The sequence below is a fragment of the Pelophylax lessonae genome (genome assembly GCF_965119305.1).
Source record: "Pelophylax lessonae genome assembly, chromosome: 10".
NCBI classification, from domain to species: Eukaryota; Metazoa; Chordata; class Amphibia; order Anura; family Ranidae; genus Pelophylax; species Pelophylax lessonae.
Genome location: NC_138777.1, coordinates 48,964,818 through 48,992,766, shown reverse-complemented (window position 1 = coordinate 48,992,766; position 27,949 = coordinate 48,964,818). Strand labels below are relative to the sequence as shown.

Genomic DNA, 27,949 nt, shown 5'->3' with positions numbered 1-27,949 from the left:
TACTGTTCTGGCAGTGGTAATTTTTATAATAGTAACGAGTAACTATGCAGCACAAAAAAAAATATCGGAGTAGAAGTATTGAAATCATCGAAAAAATGTAGTGAAGTAAAAGTGGAAGTAGGAGAAAAAAATTCTACTCTAGGAAAGTACAGATACCGCCTTTTCGGTACTTAAGTACAATAGTGAAGTAGTTCTACTTAGTTACTATACATCTCTGCTCATACCTGTCTAAACCCCATTTAGGTACAGAATGCAATCCATAGTTCAGAAAACCCCCACCTTTGTGAAAGCCAAAAGACACAATATTATCCCCAAAAAACAGTCATATTTGATAGTCATTTGCATATGTTTATTTTTTTTTATTATCACATTTCCATAATAGTATATCCTTTTTTCCTGCATTAGCCATGATAATGGTAAAGTAGGCATGAACATGAGTAAATAGATTTGTTTTCTGTATTGTTATGGGTCCTTTGCTCCCGGTATTTGGCTTCCTATTACAAGGCATTGTCAGGATTGTGACGAATACGGGTATCAGACCCCTGGCCTTCTCATCCACCTCGTGACCAAAGACCAAGCAATCTCACACCCTGCCGTCACTTGTGTAACAATGCCACTCTCAGCTGCGCCCAGCACACAGATTGTCCAGCTTGCGGGACCACAATCTAGATGCCAGCAGACTGAGAGCGATTGTCACCGGGTTAATTAAACGATTAACCCTTTCACTGCCACCACCGCTACGTTTCAGCTTAGCGGATGCTCCTGATTTCACAAATATCAATTATGACTTTAGAATAACCGTCTGTAACACACACTGTCACCTGACAAGAATGTTTCAGATAGGTTAGCCTAAACAGTACAAATATCAATTATGACTTTAAAATAACTGTCTATAACACACAATAGCGCACTTCAGGAGGCAGGGTTTGTTTGGGTCAAGTTGCGTTTAAGAGCTTAGAGACAAAAGTTAACACTTTTCAAAATAAGGTTTAACTATAAGAAAGGTTTTAAAATTGGTGCGAATAAAAATATTTACAGAAAAATGGGTTACAAAGAAATGGAGACACAATATACAGCAATTTTAGAAAAAGGAGAATAAAAGAATGAAAATACTTGCATTAAAACAGTCCTAGTATTACCTTAAGTTTCAGAGTTGAACAGGTATGTTTGGTTCTTCTTGGGGCGGTGTTATGCCATCGATCTTAGGATGAGAACTGAGCTCTCTATCCGTTCCTGCCTTTTTCCCTGACTCTCCAGGGGGTGTCACCAGAAGTACTTAGCCAATTGGCTCTGAGTCTATAAACCTCTAAATGACCGTCCGCTTTGACAGATTAATAAAAGCACTCATATCTTCAATTATGAAACGGTTACACGCTTGAAACCGATATTTTATGGTACGTTTTTGAATGTCCTATCTTTAGACACTAAACATGGGGTATTTCAGACTAACATCTGCCCTGTACGCCCTTGGATCGCTAGCTTGCCTTTCCTCGGCATGACGGTGTCCGTGCTTAGACTTAATTCGATTGGTATTTTATGGGGCACCCAAATATCTACTTTTTGTTAATATGTTATGTTTGGTTAAAAAGATATGATTTGAGCCCGGATTGTGAGATGTAAGTTCACAATTTGGCTTGGAGAATGTACAAAGCAATTTCCCTGGACATCTAATCTGACCCCCCTGCTGTCCTCGCAGACACAACTCCTGCTTGGTCAAAGCTTGTGTATAGTAAAGGTGTGAAAAATGTCAGCCTAGCAGGAACCTGGTGAGGGAGTGCCTTTTGGTTCCTCTGATTAGAAAAAGGTGGGGGCTACTTCGCTCAAGGAGCCTGGGTCACTACACAAAATGGACGTTGAGAGGACAAGATGGTGTCCGAACACTCAACACCATTACACCTCCCCTTCTTGTGGGTGCATAGGCGGGGAATTTACGATTTCCCGCCGGACGCAACCGACTCCTGCGGCTCGGCTTGACGTGACAACCCATCAGCGTTGCCATGGTTGCTACCTTTCTTATGCTGGATGGTGAAATCGTATTGCTGGAGACTTAAGCTCCACCGAAGTAGTTTGCCGTTCTCCCCGGCAACACGATTTAGCCAGCTTAGGGGATTGTGATCGGTGATCACAGTGAAGTGCCGTCCATATAGGTACATCTGCAACTTCTGGAGGGCCCACACGATCGCAAGACACTCCTTTTCGATCGTGGCGTATGCTACTTCCCTGGGGAGCAGCTTCCGGCTCAGATAGAGGACGGGATGTTCCTCTCCAGCATCATCCACCTGGCTCAGGACTGCACCCAATCCATATGCAGAGGCATCAGTCTGCACTAGGAAGCGACGGGTGAAGTCTGGAGCCTGTAGCACAGGGGCGCTGGCCAGCGCCTCTTTCAAGGCCTGAAATGCCCTTTCACACTCTGGTGTCCATGACACCATCTTGGGCAGTTTCTTTTTTGTTAGGTCAGTCAGGGGTTTTGCCAGGCTACTATAGTTACAGACCAACTTCCTATAGTAGCCAGCAGTTCCCAGGAATGACATAACCTGCTTTTTGGTTCGAGGGGTAGGCCAGGCCAGGATGGCCTCAACCTTCCCCACCTCGGGCCTCAAGGTTCCGCCTCCTACCTGGTGTCCCAAGTACTGGACATCAGTCATGCCTATCTGACACTTGCTGGGTTTGACAGTCAGATTGGCAGCTGTCAGTCGGTCCAGGACTTCTGACAAGTGCCCCAAGTGGTCTTCCCAGGTAGGGCTGAACACGGCAATGTCATCCAGGTAGGCAACGGCAAAGGTTTCCATCCCCCCCAGTAAGTCATTCATGACCCTTTGGAAGGTGGCTGGGGCATTCTTCATCCCAAACGGCATGACCGTAAATTCGAACAAGCCGAATGGGGTGATGAAGGCCGACTTTTCCCGCGCCTCAGGGGCTAGAGGAATTTGCCAGTACCCCCTGCTCAGATCCATGATTGTGATATAGCAGGCAGCCGCCAGCCTATCCAACAACTCATCAATCCGTGGCATGGGGTAGGCGTCTGCAGTGGTGATTGCATTCAGCTTCCGGTAGTCCACACAGAACCTGGTCGTCTGATCCTTTTTGGGGACCAGGACGACTGGTGACGCCCAGGCACTGTGGGACTTCTGAATCACCCCCAGCTGCAGCATTTCCTCCACCTCCCTTTTCATGTCGGCCAGCACCTCTAGAGAGACACGATAGGCCGACTGTTTAATGGGAGGATGTGTCCCTGTATCCACCTGGTGGAAAGCGAGGGGTGTCCTCCCAGGTTTTCCCGTGAACCTGCTGCTATACACTGCCAGTACGCTCTGCAGTCCAGGTACCTGTGAGGGGGTCAGATTGGAGTTTATGGGGAGGGCCGAGTCCCCCTCCTTGGTGTCAGCGAGCAGGTCTAAAAGGGAATCAGCCTCCTCAGGCTCGGGCCTGCTGCAGACTGGCAGGGCATAGGCCGTGCGCTCATGATGGGCTTTAATCATGTTCACATGGAAGGCCTTCTGCCGTCTATTCCCCTCTCCCAGCCTGACGAGGTAAGTGACATTATTCAGCCGCTGGGTGATGGTGTACGGGCCTTCCCATGCTGCTTGGAGTTTGTTCTGCCGCAGGGGAAGCAGAACATACACCTGCTGACCAACGTTGAATGTCCGCTCCCTAGCCTTGCGGTCATACCAACGCTTCTGCTTGGTCTGGGCCTGGGTCATGTTTTCCCGTACAATTCCCACCAGCGTCTCCATTTTGTCTCGGAATTTGAGGACGTAATCCACAACAGAGACTTCTGGGTCGGCAATTTTGCCCTCCCAAGTCTCCCGGATTAGGTCCAGGGGCCCTCTTACCCTCCGTCCGTACAGCAGTTCAAACGGCGAAAAGCCGGTGGACTCCTGAGGCACCTCTCTGTAAGCAAACAGCAGATGAGGCAGATATCGTTCCCAGTCCTTCCCTTGCGACTCCACAAAGGTGCGCAACATTTGTTTTAGGGTCCCATTGAAACGCTCACACAAGCCGTTGGTTTGGGGATGATAAGGACTGGCCATGATATGCGTCATCTGTATTTTCTGACAGAGAGCTTGCATCAAGTCCGACACAAACTGGGGGCCTTGATCGCTAATGAGCTCGGCTGGGAACCCCACTCTTGCGAAGATCCCCAGCAGAGCATCAGCGACCTTATCTGCTCGGAGGGAGGAGAGAGCCACAGCCTCTGGGTAACGAGTGGCATAATCGACAACTGTCAGTATATACCGTTTGCCTGAACTGCTAGGGATGGCTAGGGGCCCAATGATATCCACCGCCACCCTTTTAAAAGGTTCGTCAATCACAGGCAAAGGTTGTAGTGGGGCCCTGTGTACCTCTCCTGCCTTGCCAACTCGCTGGCAGACAGCACAGGACCGACAGTAGTCAGCTATGTCTGCGAACATGGTAGGCCAATAAAAGGTATGTATCAACCTCCCTCGTGTCTTAGTGATCCCCAAGTGCCCTGCTAGGGGGATCTCATGAGCCACTTTCAGCAATTGCCCCCTGAATCGACTGGGTACAACAAGCTGCCTTCTACCTAGGTTACACTGGTCTTTTCCTGCAGGAAAACCCTCTCTGTACAGTTTCCCTTTGTCCCAGTAGACCTTCTGTTTGTCATTCTCGGTAGGGGGGCAATCAGCTACACTCCTCAACTGCTCTAGGGTTTGGTCTGTCTGCAGTGCTGTCTCAAAGGCGGTACCACAAGTCCCAGCTAGCAGTCCTGTGGCGAACATGGAGAGCTGCTGAGGCTCACCAGAAGGGGAGTCCACTGGGTCAGAACAAGGGGAGGGCACAGCGTCCTCCTCCTGCTGTTCTGCGACCAGGGCCTGCATCTCCGCCGCCTTTGCCGCACTGCGAGTGACCACCAATATTGGCACAACATCATTATCACTATCAGCAGCATTATTAGCAACATAATTTTCATCATCAACATTTCCATCATCACTAATATCATCATCATCATCAACATTATTTGCATAATCATTAGCCTCATCATCAACATTACTACAGTATACCCCTGGTAACTTCACAGGCAAGAGGGCCTCCTTTCCTTCTTCAACAGATGGAGGACCTGGTAATTCAACGCTACCCTTCCCCTCCCCCTCCCTCTGACCATCCATAGGTTGCCCAGACATTAACCCAACATCTGCACACAGTACCTTGTTAAGTCCAGAGAGTTCCGTGGGGGCATCAAGGGGGCTCTTAGCAGGGGTGTAATAAGAAACAAGGGTACCTAAATCAGCACCCAACAAAACAGCTGTGGGGATTTCCTCAGAGACTCCCACCTCCCTCATCCCACTTCCTGCGCCCCAATCAATGAACACATAGGCACGGGGTATGCGGGAACGGGTGCCCCCAACTCCGGTGAGGGTAAGAAACTTCTCTGGGATGATGTCAGTTTCGTTTATCACCTCGGGTCTGACCAAAGTGACTTCAGCTCCGGTGTCACGAAGCCCAGTTACAGTCCGGTTGCCTATGATGACTGGCTGCAAATTGGCGTTGTTTTCCTGAGGTTTCCCACTGACGAACAGCACGGCAGCAGGGTTGCTGGCCGGGTGGCCAGATGATGTCGTCTTCTTCTGCTCAGGGCACTGCGTCCTGAGATGGCCGGCTTTTCCACAGGCGTAACATCTGCGGGTGTCAGTCAGGAATGCCTTGGCACCAGGAACCGCAGGGGCTGGTTGCTGGTGAACATGACTCCTAGGTGCAGGAGGTGTTTCCATGTGCGATTTCCCTCCTTTCGCACCATACAGAGGAGCCTTGCGATGGTCAGACACCCGAGTGTGGATGTAGGCATCTGCCACTTCTGCTGCTTCTTGGGCAGAGGCTGGCTTTCGTTCCAGCACAAACTGTCTGACGTCTGTAGGACAGATGTGCAACAATTGATCTCCAATCATGAGATCCTCCAGGGACTCAAACGTAATGGCCTTCAAGCCCTTAGTCCACTGACGGAACGTGGTGCGTAAGCGGCTTACCACATCCATATATGAGTCCCCAGGTCCCTTTTGCAGGGACCTAAATCGCTTCCGGTACACTTCCGGGGTTAACTGGTACTTTTGGGTGATTGCAGCCTTGATGGCCTCATAATCACCATCCTGTTCCGTTGGCAATTCGACGTAAGCGTCCAGGGCCTTGCCTCGCAGCCCTGGCGTCAGGTACCGAGCCCATTGGGCTTGGGGCAACTGGTACTGACGGCAAGTCTTTTCAAACGACAGCAGGTACACATCAATGTCACTGTCCTTTTCCATGACTGGAAATTTGGCTGCCGGGCTCACAAGCAAAGAGGTGTCCCTGTGCTCTAGGGATCCGAGGTTCTGAGCCTGGGGCTGCGGCGGGAGCTTAGCCATCTCCAGTTCATGCCGACGATTAGCCTCCCTCTGTGCATCCTCTCTCTCAGCCCGGCGCTCTGCAGCCTCTCTCGCAGCCCTGCGCTCTGCTCTCTCAGCCTCTCTTTCAGCCTGGCGTTCTAGAAACTGCAGGTAAGCCATAGGATCCATCTCCTTGACACGTTGCAGCGTTTCCTGCATTAGAGGAGAGTCTATGCTGGCTGCAGGCAAGCTGGGGCTGGTCTGCACATGCTGTGGAGTGGCGGTGACATCCAGTGGTATTCCAGTGTCAGTCTCTGCTGGCCCATCCTGCGCAGCCGTGCCTGAATCACTGGGCTCTGAAGAAATGGAAGCCTCTTCCTCTGGTTCCGCCAGATGTCGGCTTGCCTGCATATCATACTCCTGCAGGGCATGAATCATTACTTCCCGAGTTTTGCCACTGACGTCAAGTCCTTTTGATGTGCACTCCGTAGCAAGTTCATTTTTGTTCATTTTTCTATATTCCGATAAACCAGGCATGTTTGCAAGCAGAAAAGATAGAACAGAAAGCAAAGATAGGAAGGAGCTGTAGAAAGTAGAGATTGCTGTGTGTCTCTTTTCAAAAAACAAAAATATGCACCAGTTTGTCTCTAAGGACTGCTTTCCTCAACCGTTACAATCCTTCAGTGCAGAGCTAATTCCTAACAGTGCACTGAATGCTCTTAAATGCAAGACTATCCCACGTACGCTGCCAGCCAATATGTGACGAATACGGGTATCAGACCCCTGGCCTTCTCATCCACCTCGTGACCAAAGACCAAGCAATCTCACACCCTGCCGTCACTTGTGTAACAATGCCACTCTCAGCTGCGCCCAGCACACAGATTGTCCAGCTTGCGGGACCACAATCTAGATGCCAGCAGACTGAGAGCGATTGTCACCGGGTTAATTAAACGATTAACCCTTTCACTGCCACCACCGCTACGTTTCAGCTTAGCGGATGCTCCTGATTTCACAAATATCAATTATGACTTTAGAATAACCGTCTGTAACACACACTGTCACCTGACAAGAATGTTTCAGATAGGTTAGCCTAAACAGTACAAATATCAATTATGACTTTAAAATAACTGTCTATAACACACAATAGCGCACTTCAGGAGGCAGGGTTTGTTTGGGTCAAGTTGCGTTTAAGAGCTTAGAGACAAAAGTTAACACTTTTCAAAATAAGGTTTAACTATAAGAAAGGTTTTAAAATTGGTGCGAATAAAAATATTTACAGAAAAATGGGTTACAAAGAAATGGAGACACAATATACAGCAATTTTAGAAAAAGGAGAATAAAAGAATGAAAATACTTGCATTAAAACAGTCCTAGTATTACCTTAAGTTTCAGAGTTGAACAGGTATGTTTGGTTCTTCTTGGGGCGGTGTTATGCCATCGATCTTAGGATGAGAACTGAGCTCTCTATCCGTTCCTGCCTTTTTCCCTGACTCTCCAGGGGGTGTCACCAGAAGTACTTAGCCAATTGGCTCTGAGTCTATAAACCTCTAAATGACCGTCCGCTTTGACAGATTAATAAAAGCACTCATATCTTCAATTATGAAACGGTTACACGCTTGAAACCGATATTTTATGGTACGTTTTTGAATGTCCTATCTTTAGACACTAAACATGGGGTATTTCAGACTAACATCTGCCCTGTACGCCCTTGGATCGCTAGCTTGCCTTTCCTCGGCATGACGGTGTCCGTGCTTAGACTTAATTCGATTGGTATTTTATGGGGCACCCAAATATCTACTTTTTGTTAATATGTTATGTTTGGTTAAAAAGATATGATTTGAGCCCGGATTGTGAGATGTAAGTTCACAATTTGGCTTGGAGAATGTACAAAGCAATTTCCCTGGACATCTAATCTGACCCCCCTGCTGTCCTCGCAGACACAACTCCTGCTTGGTCAAAGCTTGTGTATAGTAAAGGTGTGAAAAATGTCAGCCTAGCAGGAACCTGGTGAGGGAGTGCCTTTTGGTTCCTCTGATTAGAAAAAGGTGGGGGCTACTTCGCTCAAGGAGCCTGGGTCACTACACAAAATGGACGTTGAGAGGACAAGATGGTGTCCGAACACTCAACACCATTACAAGGATAACCCTTGCCATCAAAGCCAATTATAATGAATATGATGCAATTTCTAAATAAGTGCACACCCAATGCAAACAGGGCCAGAGATACAATGACATGCAGCTTACTAGTGCACACAGTAATAAAGCTAAGTTAGCTAGGAGCTGATTCTGTATTCTTCAGTCCACACAAAGGTCAGATATTGTCTCTGTTGTATAGATCTTTGTCTGCTCTAGCTTGTTTATTTGTTGTTTCCAAGGTGGGAAATAGTATTTATTATAACCTAGTGTGAATACAGTTACTGTATATTCCACAGCCAGGGTGACGATGCACGGCCCTGTTTGAAAATTGCCTCCAGAAATTTGGCTCATGTAGGACTTCCAAAGGAAGTAATAATTTAATAGCTGGCTGAATCCTGAGCAACCTGCTTTTGAAAGTCTCTCTATATCCTGTTTGAAGCTGCATTAGGGCCCAGGTTTTCACACTGGCCCCGGGTCCTTGCGTTCCATGCAGTTTTAATTGGCCTGCATATCACACTGCACACCTGCCACAATTCCTCATTACTGAAACCTGTTACCACCATGCACCAGCAGCAGTGGCGGCTGGTGCTTATGGGGCGCAGGGGTGCCGCCCCCCCCCTATCCATGCGTCTGGCCCCCTAATCTACATGCGGGCGCCAGACTCATGGACTTCAATGGGTTTTTTTTTTTTTTTTAGCCATGTGATTAGAGCCAGAGGCTCTAATAGGCTAAAAAAAAAAGGGTGGGCACGGGCGCAGAGCACTGCGCCCCAAGCCCACCCAGTTGTGTGACAATAGCGAATTAAAATTTGCTATTGTCAGACGGATCCTCCTCCTGGCCGATCAGGAAGCAGGTTCTGAGACCCGTTTTCTGATTGGCCAAAAGGAGAAGCCATGCCATTGGTCATGAAGGAGGAGGGAGGAGGAGACACAGAAGACGGGGAAGAAGCCGCCGCCACCGCCGTTTGCCTGCTGCAGATGGGTGAATGAGCCGGGGGGGGTGCTGTACTGTCATGCTATGCTGTGGGTCCTGTACTGTAATGCTGTATGTACTGTGTGCGGGCTGGTGTGGTCCCGGGGGGGGGGGGGGGGGGGGTTTATGGTGCGGTCTGCCACCCCCCCGGCCCATGGAGCACCAGCCTCTACCGACCAGCGGTCTTTATTCTGATGGCTCTTTTATGAGCTGATTTTGGACTGTGTTCTTACACACCAAGCTCTTATGGATACATGTATGGGTGATTTTGGATGCAGCCTTTAAAGAAGGACATTACCCTGTTGAGTCCGAAACATGTTAGGTGTCATCCTATATTCCTAGCATCATACCATACTATGTACAATAGTCCATTATTTTTTAATGTGTATTGTATATGTTCATGTATAGTGTCTCCTGCAATAGGGATACACAACTGTACCTTTTTATTATGATATGTCAATAAAATGTACATGATTTTACCAAGGCATTTGTCATTGAAGTCCATGAGAAGTACCTGAGGCAAATATTTGCTCTCTTCTTTCAATTTGTTGTCTAATTCAATATGGACATGACAAATCCAATTCCCATGAGTCTGGGTCTCATTTCTCTTTTTCTATAATAATTTAATAATGTGCATAGGTAATTTTGCATGAGCTAATGTCCCATAACCACCATTTTTTTTCTATCGCCAGACCTGGAAAACTAAAGAGCTTTATACACAAAGATTAACCTGGCTGACTTGCTTGATTCTGACCTGGGAGGTCAAAATTAGATGTGTTTGGCAAGATGGTCAAGGGCTAATGTGGCATGTCAAATTCTTGCATTATGCAGGAAAAACTATGACAGTGGTGGGCAAATTGGGGACACTGCCAATAAAGCAGATTTTTACATTATTCATTAATTCCTACCCTTGCTGTCTGCTTCTATTTGGCCATTCACCCTCCTGTCCTGGTATGTTCCTCTTAGATTATCAGCAGAGCATACTAGGAAGCTATTCTGGGGTTGTAATGAGAAGTGTGGAAAAGGAGATAAGACTCATGTTAACAGTGGAAAAGCCTGACACGCCTCGGCCAGATATGATCCAGGCCCCGGAGCTTTAGTTCTAACGTCACTGCTCCAAACCTAAGAGGGCCATACACTGAGCAAAATTCACCTGGTTCTGCAGGAACTGGCCGAATTTCATTCAGTGTGTAGCCATCCACACTCGACAGAAACCGACATATTTTTGATTGACTTCTGTTGAAGGGACAGGTTGGAAAATCAGAAGACAATCAGATGCAGCTGCTGATCAATGTCAATGCCTCTGTCAGAACACAATGTCCCTGTGGGGAAGAAGGGAGTTCTCCATCCACTTTGATTGTGTGAATGAAGGAATTTTTTTATTTATTCCACTGACTGGACAAAAAAAGAACAGTTTATGGGCAGCTTTCCCATACACCACCCCTAAATCTCCCTGTGTAGCTAATCTTCCCTCCCTTAACCTCCTGTGTAGAAACAACTTGTAGGACTCCTTTTCTGCAATCATCCATCTTCACGTTGCATGGTAGGACCCTTTCCTCCAAAAGTGATTTAGCTGTACACTTAACAATCAAACAAAGAGCTGGGGGGGCACACCCCGAACATTCATTTCTAAAGCTGGTGCAGCTATGAACCAAGCAACATGCATATTTACAGAGAATAGCGCACACATGCAAAAGAAATGACTATCAAATATAAAGGCAATCAATAAATAAAAATGGGGATTTAGTCCCACCATATGGCCATATCGTGCTCAAGCCCACCACTACATCAAAGTACCCCATTGTCAGTGGGTCCTACGCTATCGATAAAAAGAAGGATAAATCCAGCATCTCTAACCATTGGAGATACTTACTGGGAAAGATGTGCAACTGCACTATAAGGGACTCCTCCTATATCTGCTTGCTAGTGGACACTGATAGAGTACAGGTGTGGGAGGGTGGGGTGCTCAACCCCAGAGTCTGGTCAGACCGAATACATTAAAAACAACAAGGAGCTGGGGGGGGGGGGGGGGCACACCCTGAACATGCATTTCTAAAGGTGGTGCAGCTATGAACCAAGCAACATGCATATTTACAGAGAATAGCGCACACATGCAAAAGAAATGACTATCAAATATAAAGGCAATCAATAAATAAAAATGGGGATTTAGTCCCACCATATGGCCATATCGTGCTCAAGCCCATCACTACGTCAAAGTACCCCATTGTCAGTGGGTCCTACGCTATCCATAAAAAGAAGGATGAATCCAGCCTCTCTAACCATTGGAGATACTTACTCTTTACTGGGAAAGATGTGCAACTGCACTATAAGGGACTCCTCCTATATCTGCTTGCTAGTGGACACTGATAGAGTACAGGTGTGGGAGGGTGGGGGTGCTCAACCCCAGAAGTCTGGTCAGACCGAATACATAACAATCAAACAAAGAGCTGGGGGGGCACACCCCGAACATGCATTTCTAAAGCTGGTGCAGCTATGAACCAAGCAACATGCATATTTACAGAGAATAGCGCACACATGCAAAAGAAATGACTATCAAATATAAAGGCAATCTATAAATAAAAATGGGGCTGTACACTTGCTAAAGTAGAGAAAGGTTTTGAATAGGGTTGACACCTCACCCATTTAAACCCGAAACACATATGAATTATACAGGTTCTGATGCTAATTTAATGCAGATAAGGCATCAAGTGAGTTTAATAACCACCTTAAGTGAACCACAGAACTTGAGTTAGGGCTCTTTCACACGGACGTTCCATATGTCCGTAAATCAGCCCATCCGTTTGCGGGTGATATACGGACATAATGAATGTCTATGGGATTGCGGATGTCAGCGGATGACCATCCGCTGACATCCGATTTTCTTCCTTTCAGTTCTGTTCTGTTTTTTGGAACGGAACAGAACCCTATTTTTGTTCTGTTTAAAAAACGTAAAGGATGCAAAATCGGATGTCAGCGGTGTCCTCCGCTGACATCCGCAATCCCATAGACATACATTATGTCCGTATATCATCCGCAAACGGATGGGATGATATGCGGACATACGGAGCAGATGACACAAGTGTCACCCATGTCCGTGAAAAAAAAAAAAAAAGTGCCGTAGCGGATCGCAATACGGTCCGCTCCGTGTGAAAGAGCCCTAATTAATATGTGTTCGGTTTTAAAAGGATGAGGTGGCAACCCTAGTTTTGGATATGCCTAGATAAACACTATGGCCACTGCAGGGCTCATTGGGGCCAAGTTTTACAGAGAACCTTGGTTATCCCTGTCCCCATACCACCACCTATTGAAGCAGAAAATTGTGAAGTGAGCAAGGTCTCAGACACTACCACAATGCACGAAGCTGGTAAAAAAAAAAAAAGTTAATGGTATTTTGTTGGGAAAGGATATGCGACCAGAAGCGCAGTATGTTTATGGGAAAGTAAAGTGAAACCATTACAAAAGCAGGAAGATGAGAATTCTGTAGAAAAAAATCTACAATTGGTTAGTGTTTCCAAAGTAACAAGCAACAGAAATTTAAAATTTTGACAGTTTAAAAAAAATAATGGCTAGAGCAGATCTAGAAAATATGTTTTTTATTTAACTGTTAAATCACAAAGCAGCTTTTATAACAATTAAATAATATGGTTTTTAATTAGCTATGTTTTAATTAAAGCAAGAATTTTGTCACTAAGGCCTCCTTTACACAGGCGATTATCTGCACACACCAGATTCCAGAGGCAAGAATCACCAGGGGCTGCTCAGTCTGTACAAAGCAATGACAGGCAGACAGCAGCCATCGTTGTTCATATGCATGTGCACTGCAAGCGGTTACCTGTGGTTAAGAATGGATGTCTGAGCCTGGATTTAGACTGCCGTCAGCCTGTCATTGCTTTGTGCAGTCATCCCGGCCACAAGAAGCTTATTCTTGTCACAGGAATCATGGTGTATGCAGTTAATTATCTACTTCTGTATTTTATATAATATACCTTACAAAGGGTAAGAATGCTGAGAATCGCATGTGAATACCACTGGAATCGCGCCACATTCCCATGCAAATCACATGATTCTGTGCAGTGACATTTGAGCCCATTCATTTTTGATGACTAAAATAGCACTGCATCTGCACCAAAAGGTGCACTAGAACCGCGTGGTTGTTCATACCCATGCAATCTAGTTCAGGCAACCACACTGTGTTTGCAAACTGCTTTGGGGATGTCCTTAACTTTGAATTGACACCCGCAGTAGATCGCAAAAGCATAAAGCATAGGGTTGCAGCGTTTCCCGCATCGCACTAGTATGAACCGAGGCTGAGTGGCTCAAATCGCACTGCATAAGCTGCACTATAACCGGATTGCATGGGTATTTATACCCATGAGATCCAGTTCAGGCAAATGCACTGTTTGCAAACTCCTTTTGGGGTGTTGTTAACTTTGAATTGACACCCACAGTAGATCACAAAAGCAGTGAGTTTGCAGGGCAATGTTGGAAACGGATAGGGTTCGCAACCTTTTCCGCATTGCGCTAGTGTGATCCGTGGCTAAGGCTGGACTCCAAGTAACAGCTAAATGCACAATTGTAATGCATATACAAGGTGCTCACAAGACTGGATAAATATGATAAATACATTTGATAAAAAGTGGTCTACTTCTGTGCAGTGCGATTTTTGCCCATAAATTTTTGATGGCTCAAATTGCACCACATCCACACCATACCGGTGCAGATAAACTTTTTTTTTTTTTTTTTAAGCTGCACTAGAACCGTTGGTCTATACCCATGCAATCTGGTTCAGACAAACGTACTGCGTTTGAGATCTGCTTTTGGGGTGTCGTTAGCTTTGATTTGACACAATAGATCGCAAAGGCAATGCGTTAACAGTGCAGTGCAGGAAACTCTTAGGGTTCAAGGTATTTCCCACATCGCATTAGTATGAACTGGGGCTAAATGGCTCAAATTGCACCGCATGAGCACCAAAAAGATACAGGCATCCTCTTCTTCTTTTTTTTTTTTTTTTTTTTTTTTTTAGCTGTACTACAACGCATTGGCTGTTTATACTAGTGATCGACTGATATAGCTTTTTTTTTTTTTTCTACATTACAGGTACTCTTGTAGAGGGATCTGGGAGTCTAAAAGGCCCAAAACCCTTCTTCTGCACTTAAAAGCATTCAAAACTACAAGTTTGGATGTTTTGAATGCTGTCACTTTTTTTAATCTGGCGCCAGACTGTGTCCGGAAGTGATGTCACTCATGACATCACTTCCGGGTTTTTGCATGGAGATTCGATCAGAGCAGAATCCGGCTTTGATCGGGTCTTCGGCGGCTGTGCAGGCTGGTTGCCCGGGTCTCCCGGTGGGACGGGAGACCCGGGCAGGCCGCGGAAGGCAAGTGTCATATAGTCCGAAAGATGGAAAAAGCTGACCCAAAGGTCATAAAAAGAAAGGAGATGGCAAGGTAGAAGAAAAGGGAAGGAAGGAGGGGGGAAAAAAGGGGAATTATAAGGAGGGGGAATGGGGAGAGAAGGGGAAACTCATTACATCGCCATCTCTGTAGAGCCCAGGGATTTACCCTCAAGATCTCCAATCAGATAGCTTAAGTCCGTAGCTTTTTGTATTCAGACAGACGGCCACCGAAGGAGGTTGCATATGTTTCCAAAAGAGCGGTATGCAGCTCTTTGCTGCTGTAAACAGCAGGGGTAGAATAAAACGCCTGTAGGATTGGCTCGAGAACTCGTGATGGTGCAGAAGGAAGACTGCTAGGTCATCAGAAGCCTGTGGTTAGTGAACTTCTGGGTAACACACAGGACCTCAGTCCAAAAGGGTTGAAGAAGACAGCAAGACCAGAAAATGTGAAGGAGGGAGCCAGACTCCTCCCTACATCTCCAACAGAGATCAGAGCACTGAGTGAACATCCTATGAATCTTAGTTGGGGTATGGTACCATCGGGTCAAAACTTTAAACCAGGTTTCCTGATGTTTGGCCCTATGTGGGGAAAAGGATGGATATGGCACAGGTCGGAGGTACCATATCCCGACCTAACCCTATAAAATCAAACATTAGAGTAATGGGACATAAGAAAATAGTTGCCAAACAATGAGACCCCTGTCATACCCACCTAAGTTACTAGGCGGTCAATGTAACATGAGTCTTGTGCAAGAGATGCATACAAACCTCTCCACCCCCCAAAGGGGATCATTCTGGGTTTTTCTCAGTAAGATCTTGGTATCATCAGATGGGTGCTGTTGATATTCCTCAGGCAGACAGTAGGTCCAGTGTCCAGTGATCTTTCTGGCAGTAGTGAAAGGAGACCTCCTGCATAGGATGCCTGGGCGGGTAAGTGAACCAAGAGGAGGAAGGGGCACCAAAAGGGCACTTCCACTATGTAACTGTAAGTGATCAAAGAGGCAAAGCAAAGTGCATGGCAACGTCAGTCTACTAGCTGCACCCGCAGGGCAGGCCGTGATCAGCATCAGAAGAGTACTTACAGCAGGCTGGCAGAGTCCTCAGGATTCCAGAGCAGACCCCAGGGTTGGGGTATGGACCTCTCTTCTCCCTCTTGGCATGCGTTGTGGTAGACCCGTGCGAGAGATCTGGGTAGATGGGTGAGGGTCATGACTGGGGAGCCAGCACAGCCAGTCCTGTAACGGGATCGGCTCAATCTCCAGGAACCTGAAGAGATCAGGCAGGTCAGTATGGTGTTGCAGCAGGAAAGACTGAACCCCCTTTGCGTATGGTCAGCTGCAAGGGGAATCCCCATCAGTACATGAAATCCATTTGGCGCAGCTTTTCCAGCAGGAGTTTCAGCATTGCTCTTCTTCATAAGGTGGCTCTGGAGACATCAGGGAAGATGGAAATTTGTGCACCATCAAAGTCAATCGGCCCTCTGGCCCATGCACTCCTGAAGACAAACTCCTTCTGCGTGTAGCGGTGCAAATGACCGATCACATCTCGCGGGTGATTAGGGTCGGTCGATTTGGGCCCCAGTGCCCTGTGCACTCTATCAAACTCCAGGCTCGCTGGGGGACTAGAGTGCAGCACTTTATGGAGAATCGCCAGCACAGTGTCAGCTAGGTTTTCCGACTTGGGGAGACCCATTAGCAGCAAGCTGTTCAAGCGACTCCGGTTCTCCAGATCCTCCATGTACAGCTCCTCAAGCCGGAGTACCATCACTTCAAGATCCGACTTCGTAGGGAGCGCCCAGAGCAGAACCCTAATGTTGTCCTCGTGTAGGCGCTGCAGGGAGGGTCCCGGGCCAAAAGAGGCTTGACTTGAAGGGTCCAGGATGGGTGGTAGACCCAACAATAAGTCTTGCACAGTGGGCTGCGATGCGGACATGTTTGGCGGGGTTGACTGACCCGCAGGCCCCAGCGCGCCTCATGGCTGGAGTGACGGCGTTAGCTGGGAAGAATCTGCTGAGAGCGGCTGAGGATGAAGCCTTGGAGGAGCCTCTGGTCTGGCATTTAGAGCAGCTCATGGCAGGCAATAAAAAATCCGCATAAAAAAGCAAATAGGGCGGTCAGGAGTCGGGAGCTCCAGCAGTCAGCTTCTTCACTCCGCCATGTCAAGGCCACGCCCTTGGAACTGCTGCTTTCCACAGAGTGCCTTAGATTATTTTTCTTTTATTCATTAAAAAATACAAGGTATTCAGTGAACAGTGGCAATGCTGAGTGAGCGACCTCCCTATGGGCTGAAAAGAAGCCGTTTGGCACATGGCCTGGAAGATCACAGCTATCACTGTAGTAGCACTAACCAATACAGTGTTTTCAGCTTCCGCAGTGATCTCTCAGGTAAGAAATATGCCTACTTAAATTGGTCCAGGTTGGGCCATGTAACTATGCAATAAAATCATACCTAGAGTTCAGCTTTTAATAAAATTTATATTGCATGTAATGTACTGCCCTCATAGTGCATAGAGCTAAAATGATCTAGTTGTTGAGCCCATTATATCCAATTTTGCACTATTTTTGAGCGCTTTTTATTTTAGAGCTTTGCTGTTCACATATACCATGTGTGTATTTTATCATTGCAACCATTATTTTTCTGCAGCTTCTGACTGATCCATATGACAGCTTCATGCAGCATCACCTGAAATATTATGGCTATTTTAAAGGTAGGTGCACAATATAAAGTTGTTGTCAGGAAAATACAAAAACACATTTTTGCTCATAACAACACAGTCCAACTAAGAAATGTTATTTAAAATAAAAGCAGATCTGAGGCTGAAATATTTTTGTAGTGTTGACTAGAGTAGGGAAATGGTTAGAATCTCTGGGCCTATTGGCAAGGCTGTATTCCTGTTTTGACGACAAAACAGGAAGTGAGAGGAATTAACTACAAAGTCAGTGGAAACCCCCTCATGGACAGCTGTAACTGAAAGAGCTGTCCCCAGATTTCCTCTCACCCTATTTTGATAAAAACTGCACATTTCGGGATTCCCCATCACTTTATGTTCCAGACACATTCCCCCCCCAGATCATATAGAGAGGGTGAACTGCACTGTAATGGATAGTGTAGTAGCAACATCCTGAAAGAGTGAAGTAAAGGGAGTGAACAGATCTGAGAATTAGGTTGGAGAGATCTGGAGTCCCCAAGAGATAGTGCATAAGATGCTAGTGAATGACCCCTCCCATCAATTTTGAGTGGACTGATCCTTTAACCCACTGCTGAAACTATTGCTGTGGGGCAGTCCTGAAATGTTTAAAATCTCCCACCTGCTAACCTTTTTGCTGCCAGGTTTGTAGTAGAAGTGACTAATGGCGCTTTTCCACTGCATGGAACCGAACGGTTTGGCTCGCTTTTGTGCTTTTCCACTGCTGGTACCGCATGGTACGGTGTTGGACGGTTCGGTATGGTACGGTACGGCGGCGCTTTTCCACTGCATGGAACTGAACGGTACGGCTCTCTAAAACAGTACCACCTTGATTGTGGTTCCAAGAGGTACCATACCGGTACCATATCCCACAATCCTTTGCATGCAGTCACTACTAGCCACTGATTGGTCAGAGAATCGTTGTTATCCCACCCACTTAACTTTAGTACTACTTTAGTGGAAAAGCAAACCGTACCAAACCGTTCCAACACCGTACCATGCGGTACCAGCAGTGGAAAAGCAAACCGGGCCAAGCAGGGCCGAGTAGAGCCGAGCCAGTACTTGCAGTGGAAAAGTGCCATTAGAGCCTTCCAAACACAACTACACACTTGATGTGTAATTACCATGCCTGGTCGATGCCCCTCGAGAATGGAAATCACTGAAGTAGACACCACTACTTTTGGTGATCTCTACTTTGCTTCCGGGTCCTGTGCTGAGCGGCTGCTCTCCTGCAATTTAAACACAATAGCTTTACTACTTGGCAGGGGCATCATTTAGAGAATGAATTGCGTTTTCTGATTTGATCTGATGAGGATAAGAGGCGAGGCAGTGACATCATGCTTTCTACCCTATCCAATTAGTTAACACTTTGCATTAATTTAATAATTGCAGAGCATTCTCTGAATGGCGTCTGTGCCGAGCAGCCTTCCTCCTGTTGTTTTTTTTTTAGCAGAAGTGCAGCCGCTTGGCGCAGGACCCAGGAGCAAGTGTATTTGAGGTTTCCAGGGGCATTGGCCCTATAAATCCTAGATTGTAATCCCTAACGAGTAGGGTCCTCTGATTCCTCCTGTATGAAATTGTTTTGCAACTGCACTGTCTGTCCTCTTTGTTGTAAAGCACTGCGCAAACTGTTGGTGCTATATAAATGCTGTATAATAATAATAATAGTTGCCTTGGTCCTAGTTGCACCAGTGTAACTATGTATAAAATACCCCATGTGTGGAATTCTTCTTCTTTAAAACAGAAGTTTAAGAATGCTTTCCTTTATCTTTCTTTTTTTTTTTTTCGTTTTTTTACTATACTTTCCTAGGTTGATGCATCATCGGTCCAATGTTGCATTTGTCCCCTGGCGCCTTTAACCCTGAGAACCAAGCGATCTAATACCGCTGATCGCTCGGTTCTCACAGCTCTCTTAACCGAGAGCTGGTGGCTGTCAGTCAGCCGCTCTCTGCTCTGGCCCCTGGGCTCACTAGAGCGCTGGGCTGTGGAGGGGTCAGGAGCGACCAGTGGCTCACCAGGTGCCATTTCAGGAATGTGAGCAGATCCCAACCATATCCCAACTGATCTTGCCCGAGCCAGCTCTGTGACGTCAGGCAACAGCGGGCTTCAGCCCACTGTCTGCTGAAAACGGGTCGCAGGAGTGCAGAATGAACTGCACTCCTGTGATCCACAGGATAAGTACAGCCAAATGAGCTGTACTTCTCCTTTTAATGAGCTTCAACAGAATAGATCGATGATGTCTCCCTAACAAGAACCTGTAACCTGCACTATACTATCACATAGAGAGTGTGTTGCCCTCCTTGTGATGGCAACAAAAGTTGAGTTGAAAAAATGTTTAAAGTAAAAAAACAAAAAAAAACGCACGTACATGAGAACACAAATGTGTGCGTTGGGTACACATAAAAAAAAAACAGTTGTGCCACACATATTAGGTATCCCCATGCACCCTAGAGTAAGCGCAAATTCTAGGGTCATCGCTCTAAATTGGGGAGCTGTAAAGTCTTTTAAAATGTCGCCTGTGGATAATTTTGAGCAGTGTAGTTTTTTGCCACTTCATGGGGGCCCAGTTTTGAGGCTTGATATAATTGGTATCCATTTATGCAAAACAACCTCATACTTTTACATTTTAATAAAAATTTTAGATTTATATTGTATTTTCAAATTAATTGAGTGTATTTTTATTGAAAATATAGATTTGATAATCCACGCAAGTATGGTGTGACATGAAAAATTGCAACTACCGCCATTTATTTTCCAGGGTCTCTGCTTTCAGAAAATATGTAATGTCTTTGGTTTTAACTGCATTTTAGTATGTATGCACAAAATATTTTAGCTTACAGTTGGCAAATCAGTAAAAGATACATTTTGGATTGGTTGCTAAGCTAATTAGGTAACTGAACTATACATATTAGCAGCTCTATAAACTTTAGCTACAGCAACAATGTATATCATTTAAATCTCTTACGTCCTCCGACAGTCACCGCCAAATCACACAGTCTTCACTTATGGGGTATTGACTTCATCTCCACAGGAGTTTCTAGTACCCCATAAGTGAAGACTGTGTGAATGGGCGGCGACTGTCGGAAGACTCAGAGAAAGGAATTTTACGGTAAGATTTTACAAAAATTCAATTTTTTTTGCAGAAAATAAGGCAAAACAAGAGGAGATTTTATTGCGTCCAGCCCGTAGAAACAGAAGGAAGGAACAAATCCCTACAGACAGCGATTCAGACAGATTCTCCCATGACCAGAAGAAACTGATTTGTAAGTCAAACAAAAGTCCAGAGGATTGGGAATTTTGGCCTGGAAGGCTTTTCATGGTAGGAACAGTTTCCTGTGGGTTAAAGAAAAGGCAACACAAAAGAGGTGTATTTTTTAAAAACTTTACTCAGCTATTCATCCATCAAATTTGCATGTAAATTAATTCTGTGCAAATGGGGCAAAATTTAAATGTTTTCAGACTATATTCACTGCAGATTAAATGTTCTTTATTGAAAAAAAAAAAAAACAGCGTAGAGCCACCAGAGTAGAGCTAAAGAGCATACTTTTTTCCTTTTGATACTCCATACCATCTGGTGGCCATAAAGTGGTATTTTCCCAATTCTCTCTTGAATTGTTGAATTTAATTGAATTTGAGCTGCAGAGAATAAAGCCTAAGAACATTCTATATTCCCCAATTTGCACAGAACACATTTATATGCAGTTTTAATGGATAAAAAGCTATGCTAATTTTTTTTAAAAGTTCACCCCAGAGTGTGCCGCAGAGTCACAGTGAATGGTGGCCATGGTGAAAAATGGGCGCCGTGGTAAAGAACGTGGATTATACAGTATATGCTATGAAGGATTGTAGGAGTTGTATTGTAAAAGATTAAGCACTTTCCAAGCTGAACATTATAACTGATTCTCCATGAAAATAATATGGATGGTTCAAAAATATTACATGGCATTTTTACAAATGATATTTCTCATTCATGTTCCTTTTACGAATGAGCTCAACACATTCAACATGTTTTTTATTCACAGCAGCACTTACTTCCTATAGAGCTCTCTGAATTTGGTACCATAACATCTCAAGACTGCCAGAAAGTCTCCGGCAGTCGCTGTGATTGCAGCTTTGAAAAGGGAGTAGATAGCTATATATTGTCCAGCAGGTGTCACGGAGTGCAGATCCCTGATTAATGTCGGAATGGGAGAGTATCTCCATTCAGGGCCTCCAGCCCATTATATATAACTTGTACTGTTCAGCCCTCGTGAACTGCCTTTCTGATCTGCAGGTTTCTTCCACAAAGTTATTAAATCAACATAAAAGCCAGTTAACTAGCATTTTCCAGGAAGATAGATCAGCACTGGCAGCCTCCCTATTCTCTTAGTACAAGTTTCCTTTCATTTAGTTGTTGTTTGCTGGAGACTGTATCTGAAAGAAGCAGCCTGAGTGCCCTTTTCTCTTTCTCTTTCAGATTCACTGTTGCTAGAAAGCACTGGATTTAAGAGCAGACAGATCATTTTTGATAATCAGGAAGGACAAATAATCCCACGTCTCAGGAAGCCCCGGGATTTGTTCTCTACTTTCAGGGAAAATGGCTCCCTGCAACCTCCCCGCTGGCCTACCGAATGTGAGGTCATTCCTGGAGAAATCTCTCATATTGGTAATTTTAAATAAAGAAAATGTTTGTTACATTTTTTTCTTGTTCTGTCTCTTTATAAAGGATTTACAGTTATGGCTGGAATACACGATAAAAAAAAACGGGCGAAAATTTCCGTTCAGCGAACGATCATCCGATATTCTACTCGTTGATGCCCAGCCATCAATGACCGATATCGATATTGTGAACGAAAACTACCGTTTGAAAAAAACGAAAAATTCTGTGGTCTCGTTTGCGAATGAACGATATTCTATACGTTGGTATTAAGGTCGTTCATTTGAAATCTGTAGAACATCATCACACTGAACACTGTTTTGATGGTCGGTGGACAACGGTCGGGCGATATTCGGCCCCTGTATGTTGGCAATGTTTTCGACCAACGAACACTTTTTCATTAGTCGGTGGTCGAATGATCGGGCGATATTCTAATCGTGTATTCCGGCCATAAGACATGAAAAATAATCCCTATTTTTTGTTAACCTTTTGTAGCCTTGCCCAGTCCCACTCCAAAGCAAGGCAAAGTGCTTTGTCTCCTCTTGGGCTAGTTGCAGTTGTGTGCGCTAGAAAAAAGTATGATATAAATTGAATGCAATGTAATGCAATCCACCACCTCCCACCATGCTGTGGCCTACATAACTTAAAGTGGAAGGCAAACCAAAACCTAACTAAGCTTAAACCTACTCCTAGCCCCATTCTAAGCCTATTCTTTTTACCCTGTAAAAGGCAAGATAACTATACTTTTTCTGAAGTCACCCCGGTCCGATCACATGATTAGGTCTCAGTGCTGGCTTTAGTGCAGAGGAGGGACAGCCACCAACGGATGCCTCTCTCTCCTCTACACTGAAGCTGGCACTGGGACCCGATCATGTGACTGGATCTGAGCAACTTCAGAATAGGTAAATATGGACATCTTTCCTTTTCCAGGGTAGATAGAATTGACAGGGCTGGATCAACATAGGGGCTATTGGAGCTGCAGCTCCAGGCCCCTTCCTTAAGATAGGCCCAGCCCAGTAGTGGGAGTGAGTCACTAATGCTGCCCGGCCCTCCTCTGTGTGTACAGTGTACACGTGATTGATATGTAAATCACTGAGGTATTGATATGTAAATCGTGATTGGAATTGGTCTGTAAATTGGTAGAGCATTCATGGGTATGTCAAACTCCCTGAGTCCATCATTATCTTTGTTGAATGCTGCCGACATTGGGGATGTACAACAAGCCCTGCATGCCACTGTCTCTGAGCCTCCCATCAGCCTGTACAGCAAAGGGGAGCATATTGTTTGTGGAAGGGGTCCAGAGGTAAACAGAGAAGGGATTACAGTTTGGAGCATGACCAAAGATGGGGTATGCAAGAGGGCTGGGGTGTAAAGATGAGCAGAGACATGTTTAATTAAGTAGAGATGAGGGGGGTTTGGGGTGCAGGGCACGGTTTGGGGTGCAGAGGTTAGGGGGATTTTGAATGCACAGGTGTACTCAGAGGAGGTGGATAAAGATATAGAGATTAGCAGAGAGGCAGGGAAGGGTCTGTCATAGTAAATATCCCTGTTACATTGTTGGTGTAAGGCTCCATTCACATCATGATGTGACCGAGTAGGCACGTTCCCATGCATTCGCATGTAGGACAGCCCTTCCCACTCTTACCGCAATGTGGCTCCACCCACAGTTCGCCCTACTAAGACTACCCAAAGGGGCGCTCTCTCTCTTGTTTGCATTTTCATTTTTTTTATTTCCATAAAAAGGCCCCCCAAAATCCTCAGCACCAGACCTATGATGCTCTTAATCTGGCCCTGGGAATAGGGGTTGGGAGTAGGTTAGGTTTATTTTGGTTTTGACTTGCCTTCCACTCTAATGAAAAGTCACAGTGCGATGCACCTGGATTTGCGCTTCGTCACCGCAGCTATTCTACCTCACACCAGCAGCTGCATTCTTGCACAGATGTTGGTGTTAATGGGCCCCTAAAGTAATAGCGTCTGTGAAAAAGGGAGGTACTCCAGATGGGGGCCACCAGTATGGGGATGTTTTAGTAGATGTTCAAGGTACAGCCAGGTGCCAGGTCTGGCTTCTTTATCCATCGTAACACAGCGTTTGTTAAAATTTTGATCTATGCTACATTGTTGGAACCAAGATCATTTAAGAGTATACCCAGCATCTATACTCTGATGCAGGTAACGAGTTAGAGTGGTTGTGTATGCAAGATGCATTCGTTAAAGCACACGTATACTTAAAGTTCTTTTTACTATGGTTTATTTTGTTTATTGCACACGCTGATAACATGGAGAAATGTGTTCTATGTCTTTATTCCATTCTGTGTGACAATACCTGTTGATGCTACGGTCTTTGTGCCATCATCGCAATCTTTGCATTTCTGTAAATCTGTCAGATTGTGAATTAAAATTGTTAAACCTTATTAAAATACATTTGACAAAAAAAGGTAAAGGCGTAGACAAAGTCCATTTTTTTCAAAGTTCTTGTTCCACTTCTCCAAGCATAAAAGGAGGTACACGGTAATATGAACGTGTGTTTTTTTTTTTTTTTTTAAAGGACGTACTGAATAGTTTTAAGTACATATTCTGTGGGAATAGAGGGCTTAAAGAGACATATTCACCTTACCCATAGAGGGCAAGGTGATTCTGCAAAAAAGCCTCCCAACCCTTTTTAACTCAACTTGCCTATGCTCCCTTTGCTGCTCCTTCCTCCATCACAGATGGTACTGGCAGTTTCAAAGACCAGACACTATCACAGAGGAGGAAGTCACATGCTCCCATATACCTGGAAGTCGTAGCAGTGTTGACAAGCAACAGGAGAGCACTGGTAGGGTGAGTATAATGGGCCGATAGTGGGGGAGACACTCTCACTTTGCCCTACACGAGGAGGATGGCAGTGTCTTTTTTAGGCACAATGGGGTCCTTAGCAAGGTCCCCTTCCCACTCCCTTGGTTAACATTAATAAGGCTTACAAAAAGTACAGAGAAGTTTCCACATTTGCATTGTCTGTACTGACCTAGTCACAACAGACCCCAAGTACCTACAAGTAAATCCTCCCTTATGAAGTACCAGGCAGGCATTCAGCTTTGCCCAATTGCACTATTGTACTGGATTATTGTAGGAGAATTAAGGCTGGTCATACACTGAGCGATTTTCTTTTCTGCCGCAACGACTTGCGGGAAAGAAATTAGCTAAATTCCCCCATAAACACAGACAGTGCTGACAGGGGAATCCCTCCTGCCAGGTCATTGTCTTCTCCCAGCAAATGTCCATGTAACCCCCAAATCCTTAATCTTCCAGTGCAGTAGGGGTTAAAATAACTGAGGGAGCTCTGACAAGCACTCAAGTGTGCCCAGCTATGCCTGCCCTTTCTGCCCAGCAGGGGGCATCGGAGGAGGATTTTACCTAAACCAGGAAACAGCAGGACAAGGGACACATCACTCTGATGGTAAGTGATGTCCCTTGTGGTGATGTGTTTTTTTTTTTTTTTTTTAACTAAACTAAGGCTTTTAACTTGTTTCATGCGGCTGGGTGAGCCTTTACAGACCATATTTAGGAGGTCCAGAAAATCGCATTTTACTTTTTCAAAGAGACACTGACAGCACTTTTGGTATAGCACAGAGAAAAAGATGGTTTACGCTGAATCCATTTTTGACTATGAATGATAAAGCACTGAGATTGCCCAGTAGAGGTGTAAATACTATTTATAAATTCCAACAGTAGTGAATTGTAGGGAATTAGCCTGTAAGTATCTAAGGTGTTGGACTTACAAACCAGTCACCATTGTTTATCATTATCGACCTGCTTTACATTTCAGTAGGTTTTTTATTAGATAACAGTGAAATCTACTACTGTAAAGTGTTCTTATTTTCTGTTTGTCCTCTGTCCTCATATAGAATGGGAGCCTCCCCATCCAGAGCCCTTCTACAGACATACTGGCAAAGAAGCAATGCCATTAGTTTCCGGGGAAGGAGATGGAAAAGTGATATATGAAATCAAACCAGGTAAGAATGTTATGTTTGAGGCTGGGTTCACACTAGTGCAAATTGGATGCGGGTTTCTACCCCATCCAATTCGCATGACAGGAGAGTGTGCCCGGCTCTCCATGGCGGCTGTGGAGCAGATTGCACAGGGGTCCTGTGCGTCCTTGGCTCAGTTTCAGGTCCGAATTCAGGCAAAAAATTTGGCCCCGATTTGTCACTGAAACGGAGAACAGTGACGCACTGGACATCCGATTTAAGTGTGAACCCAGCCTAAAGCCCATCTAAATTAAAATTTTAAATAGGCCAAATATATTCCAAGTTAATAAAAAAAGTGTGTACAAAGTCTTATGGTGGCCATTCACACTTTGATTTTATTATCTGATAGATTTGCGATTCAATCTAAGTTTTTGAATCAGCAAGCAATCCAGTAGGCATAATTTACCTCCTGAACCATTTTAGATTAAAATTAACTCAGATTCAATCAATTTGAGTCAAATGGCCAGGGTGGAACGTTCTCTATCATGTTGCATCAATTGGCAGCATTCCGATGCTTTGTTCATATTTAGATCAGATTATGAGATTGCATGGTAAAAAAAAAATATGATTTAATTGATAATTTACGATTGTATTTTAGTTGGAGTAGCGCTCCATTCTGTGCAATGGAACCGTTCTAATCAGAGCGACTCAAGTCGCTCCGACTTAGAAAAAGGTTCCTGCACTATTTTTGGGCGAAGTCGGAGCGACTTGAAATGACTTCTATTGTGAGAAGTCGTTTGCAAGCCGCGATGAAGTCGCGCTGCACGGGCGACTTCAAAGTCAGGTGACTTTGAGTCGGAGTAGTGTGAACGGCTCTTAGCCATAAGTGTGTTTCATTCCAATCTTAGAGGAGATTGTGACTAGATACTAATTAGCTAGTAACGCACAATCACTGTGCAATGTTACAAACTGGGAAGCTGAATCTACACTGCATTAAACCAAACATGACTGCCTTTCAGTATATATGAATTTATAAACCACGCATTTAGAAAACACAATTCAGAAAACACAATTAAAACATTAACATATTGATCAGATTATTTATAGATGTTAATCTATTTTACTTGTATATCTAAAAACGTCTCCTTTAATGACTCCTTCTGCAGCATACAAAGGGTCTCACTTCACTGGTTCCCGAACTGGCGGACGTCGGTGTGTCATTTATACACCTTGTACAAATGTTGATGGGATTAATAACAACGACTTGCAGTTTGAATCTCGATTTGAAAGCGGCAATCTTCAAAAAGCTGTCAAAGTGTAAGTGACCCAATCTACTCTTACAAACCCAATCACAGACACGATTTTCCTGAAGTGTGAAGCTTTCCACCACTGCAATGTATGGGTGTACTGCTCCACTGTATAGGGTGAGCATATACTGTACTTTTTATTTCAATCGTTTTTATTGAAGTTTTCAAACATGAACATAAACAAGAAATGCAGTGCATAAGAGTACAAGCGTGTATGAATGTGCAGTTTTACATCATACCAGATAAAAACATTAGTGAACATATACTGTACATTTGATGGACTGTACTCTTGATCTAGAAAACATTAATATGGAACCTGCACTCTTGTATTAAACAGTAAAATACATGCTTGTAATCCAAAGCACTCGTATATCAAAGCAAATTTGCCCATAAGAAATAATAGAAACTCGATTTGTTCCACAATAATTTATTCATAAATACTTCAGTTTATAGTCCATATAAAAAGATCGTAGCAATGTGATAAAATGTCCATCCACAAATGGCAGTCTCCACAAGGGGATTAGAAGAAAAATCCAGCAGGAGCTCCAGA

General features: G+C 44.9%; 1 protein-coding gene across 1 annotated transcript in view; it reads left to right on the top strand.

Annotated features, from left to right (window-relative positions):
* The window catches only part of AGBL2 (AGBL carboxypeptidase 2), a gene marked incomplete at its 3' end in the record, with an annotated part of 76,900 nt that overhangs the window by 10,261 nt on the left and 38,690 nt on the right, over positions 1-27,949 (top strand). The window contains exons 3-7 of the mRNA XM_082270961.1: positions 17,467-17,530; positions 20,653-20,772; positions 21,966-22,154; positions 26,030-26,137; positions 27,259-27,409. Coding sequence (XP_082127087.1) covers positions 17,467-17,530; positions 20,653-20,772; positions 21,966-22,154; positions 26,030-26,137; positions 27,259-27,409 — 632 coding nt within the window. The remainder of the gene's footprint in view (positions 1-17,466; positions 17,531-20,652; positions 20,773-21,965; positions 22,155-26,029; positions 26,138-27,258; positions 27,410-27,949) is intronic.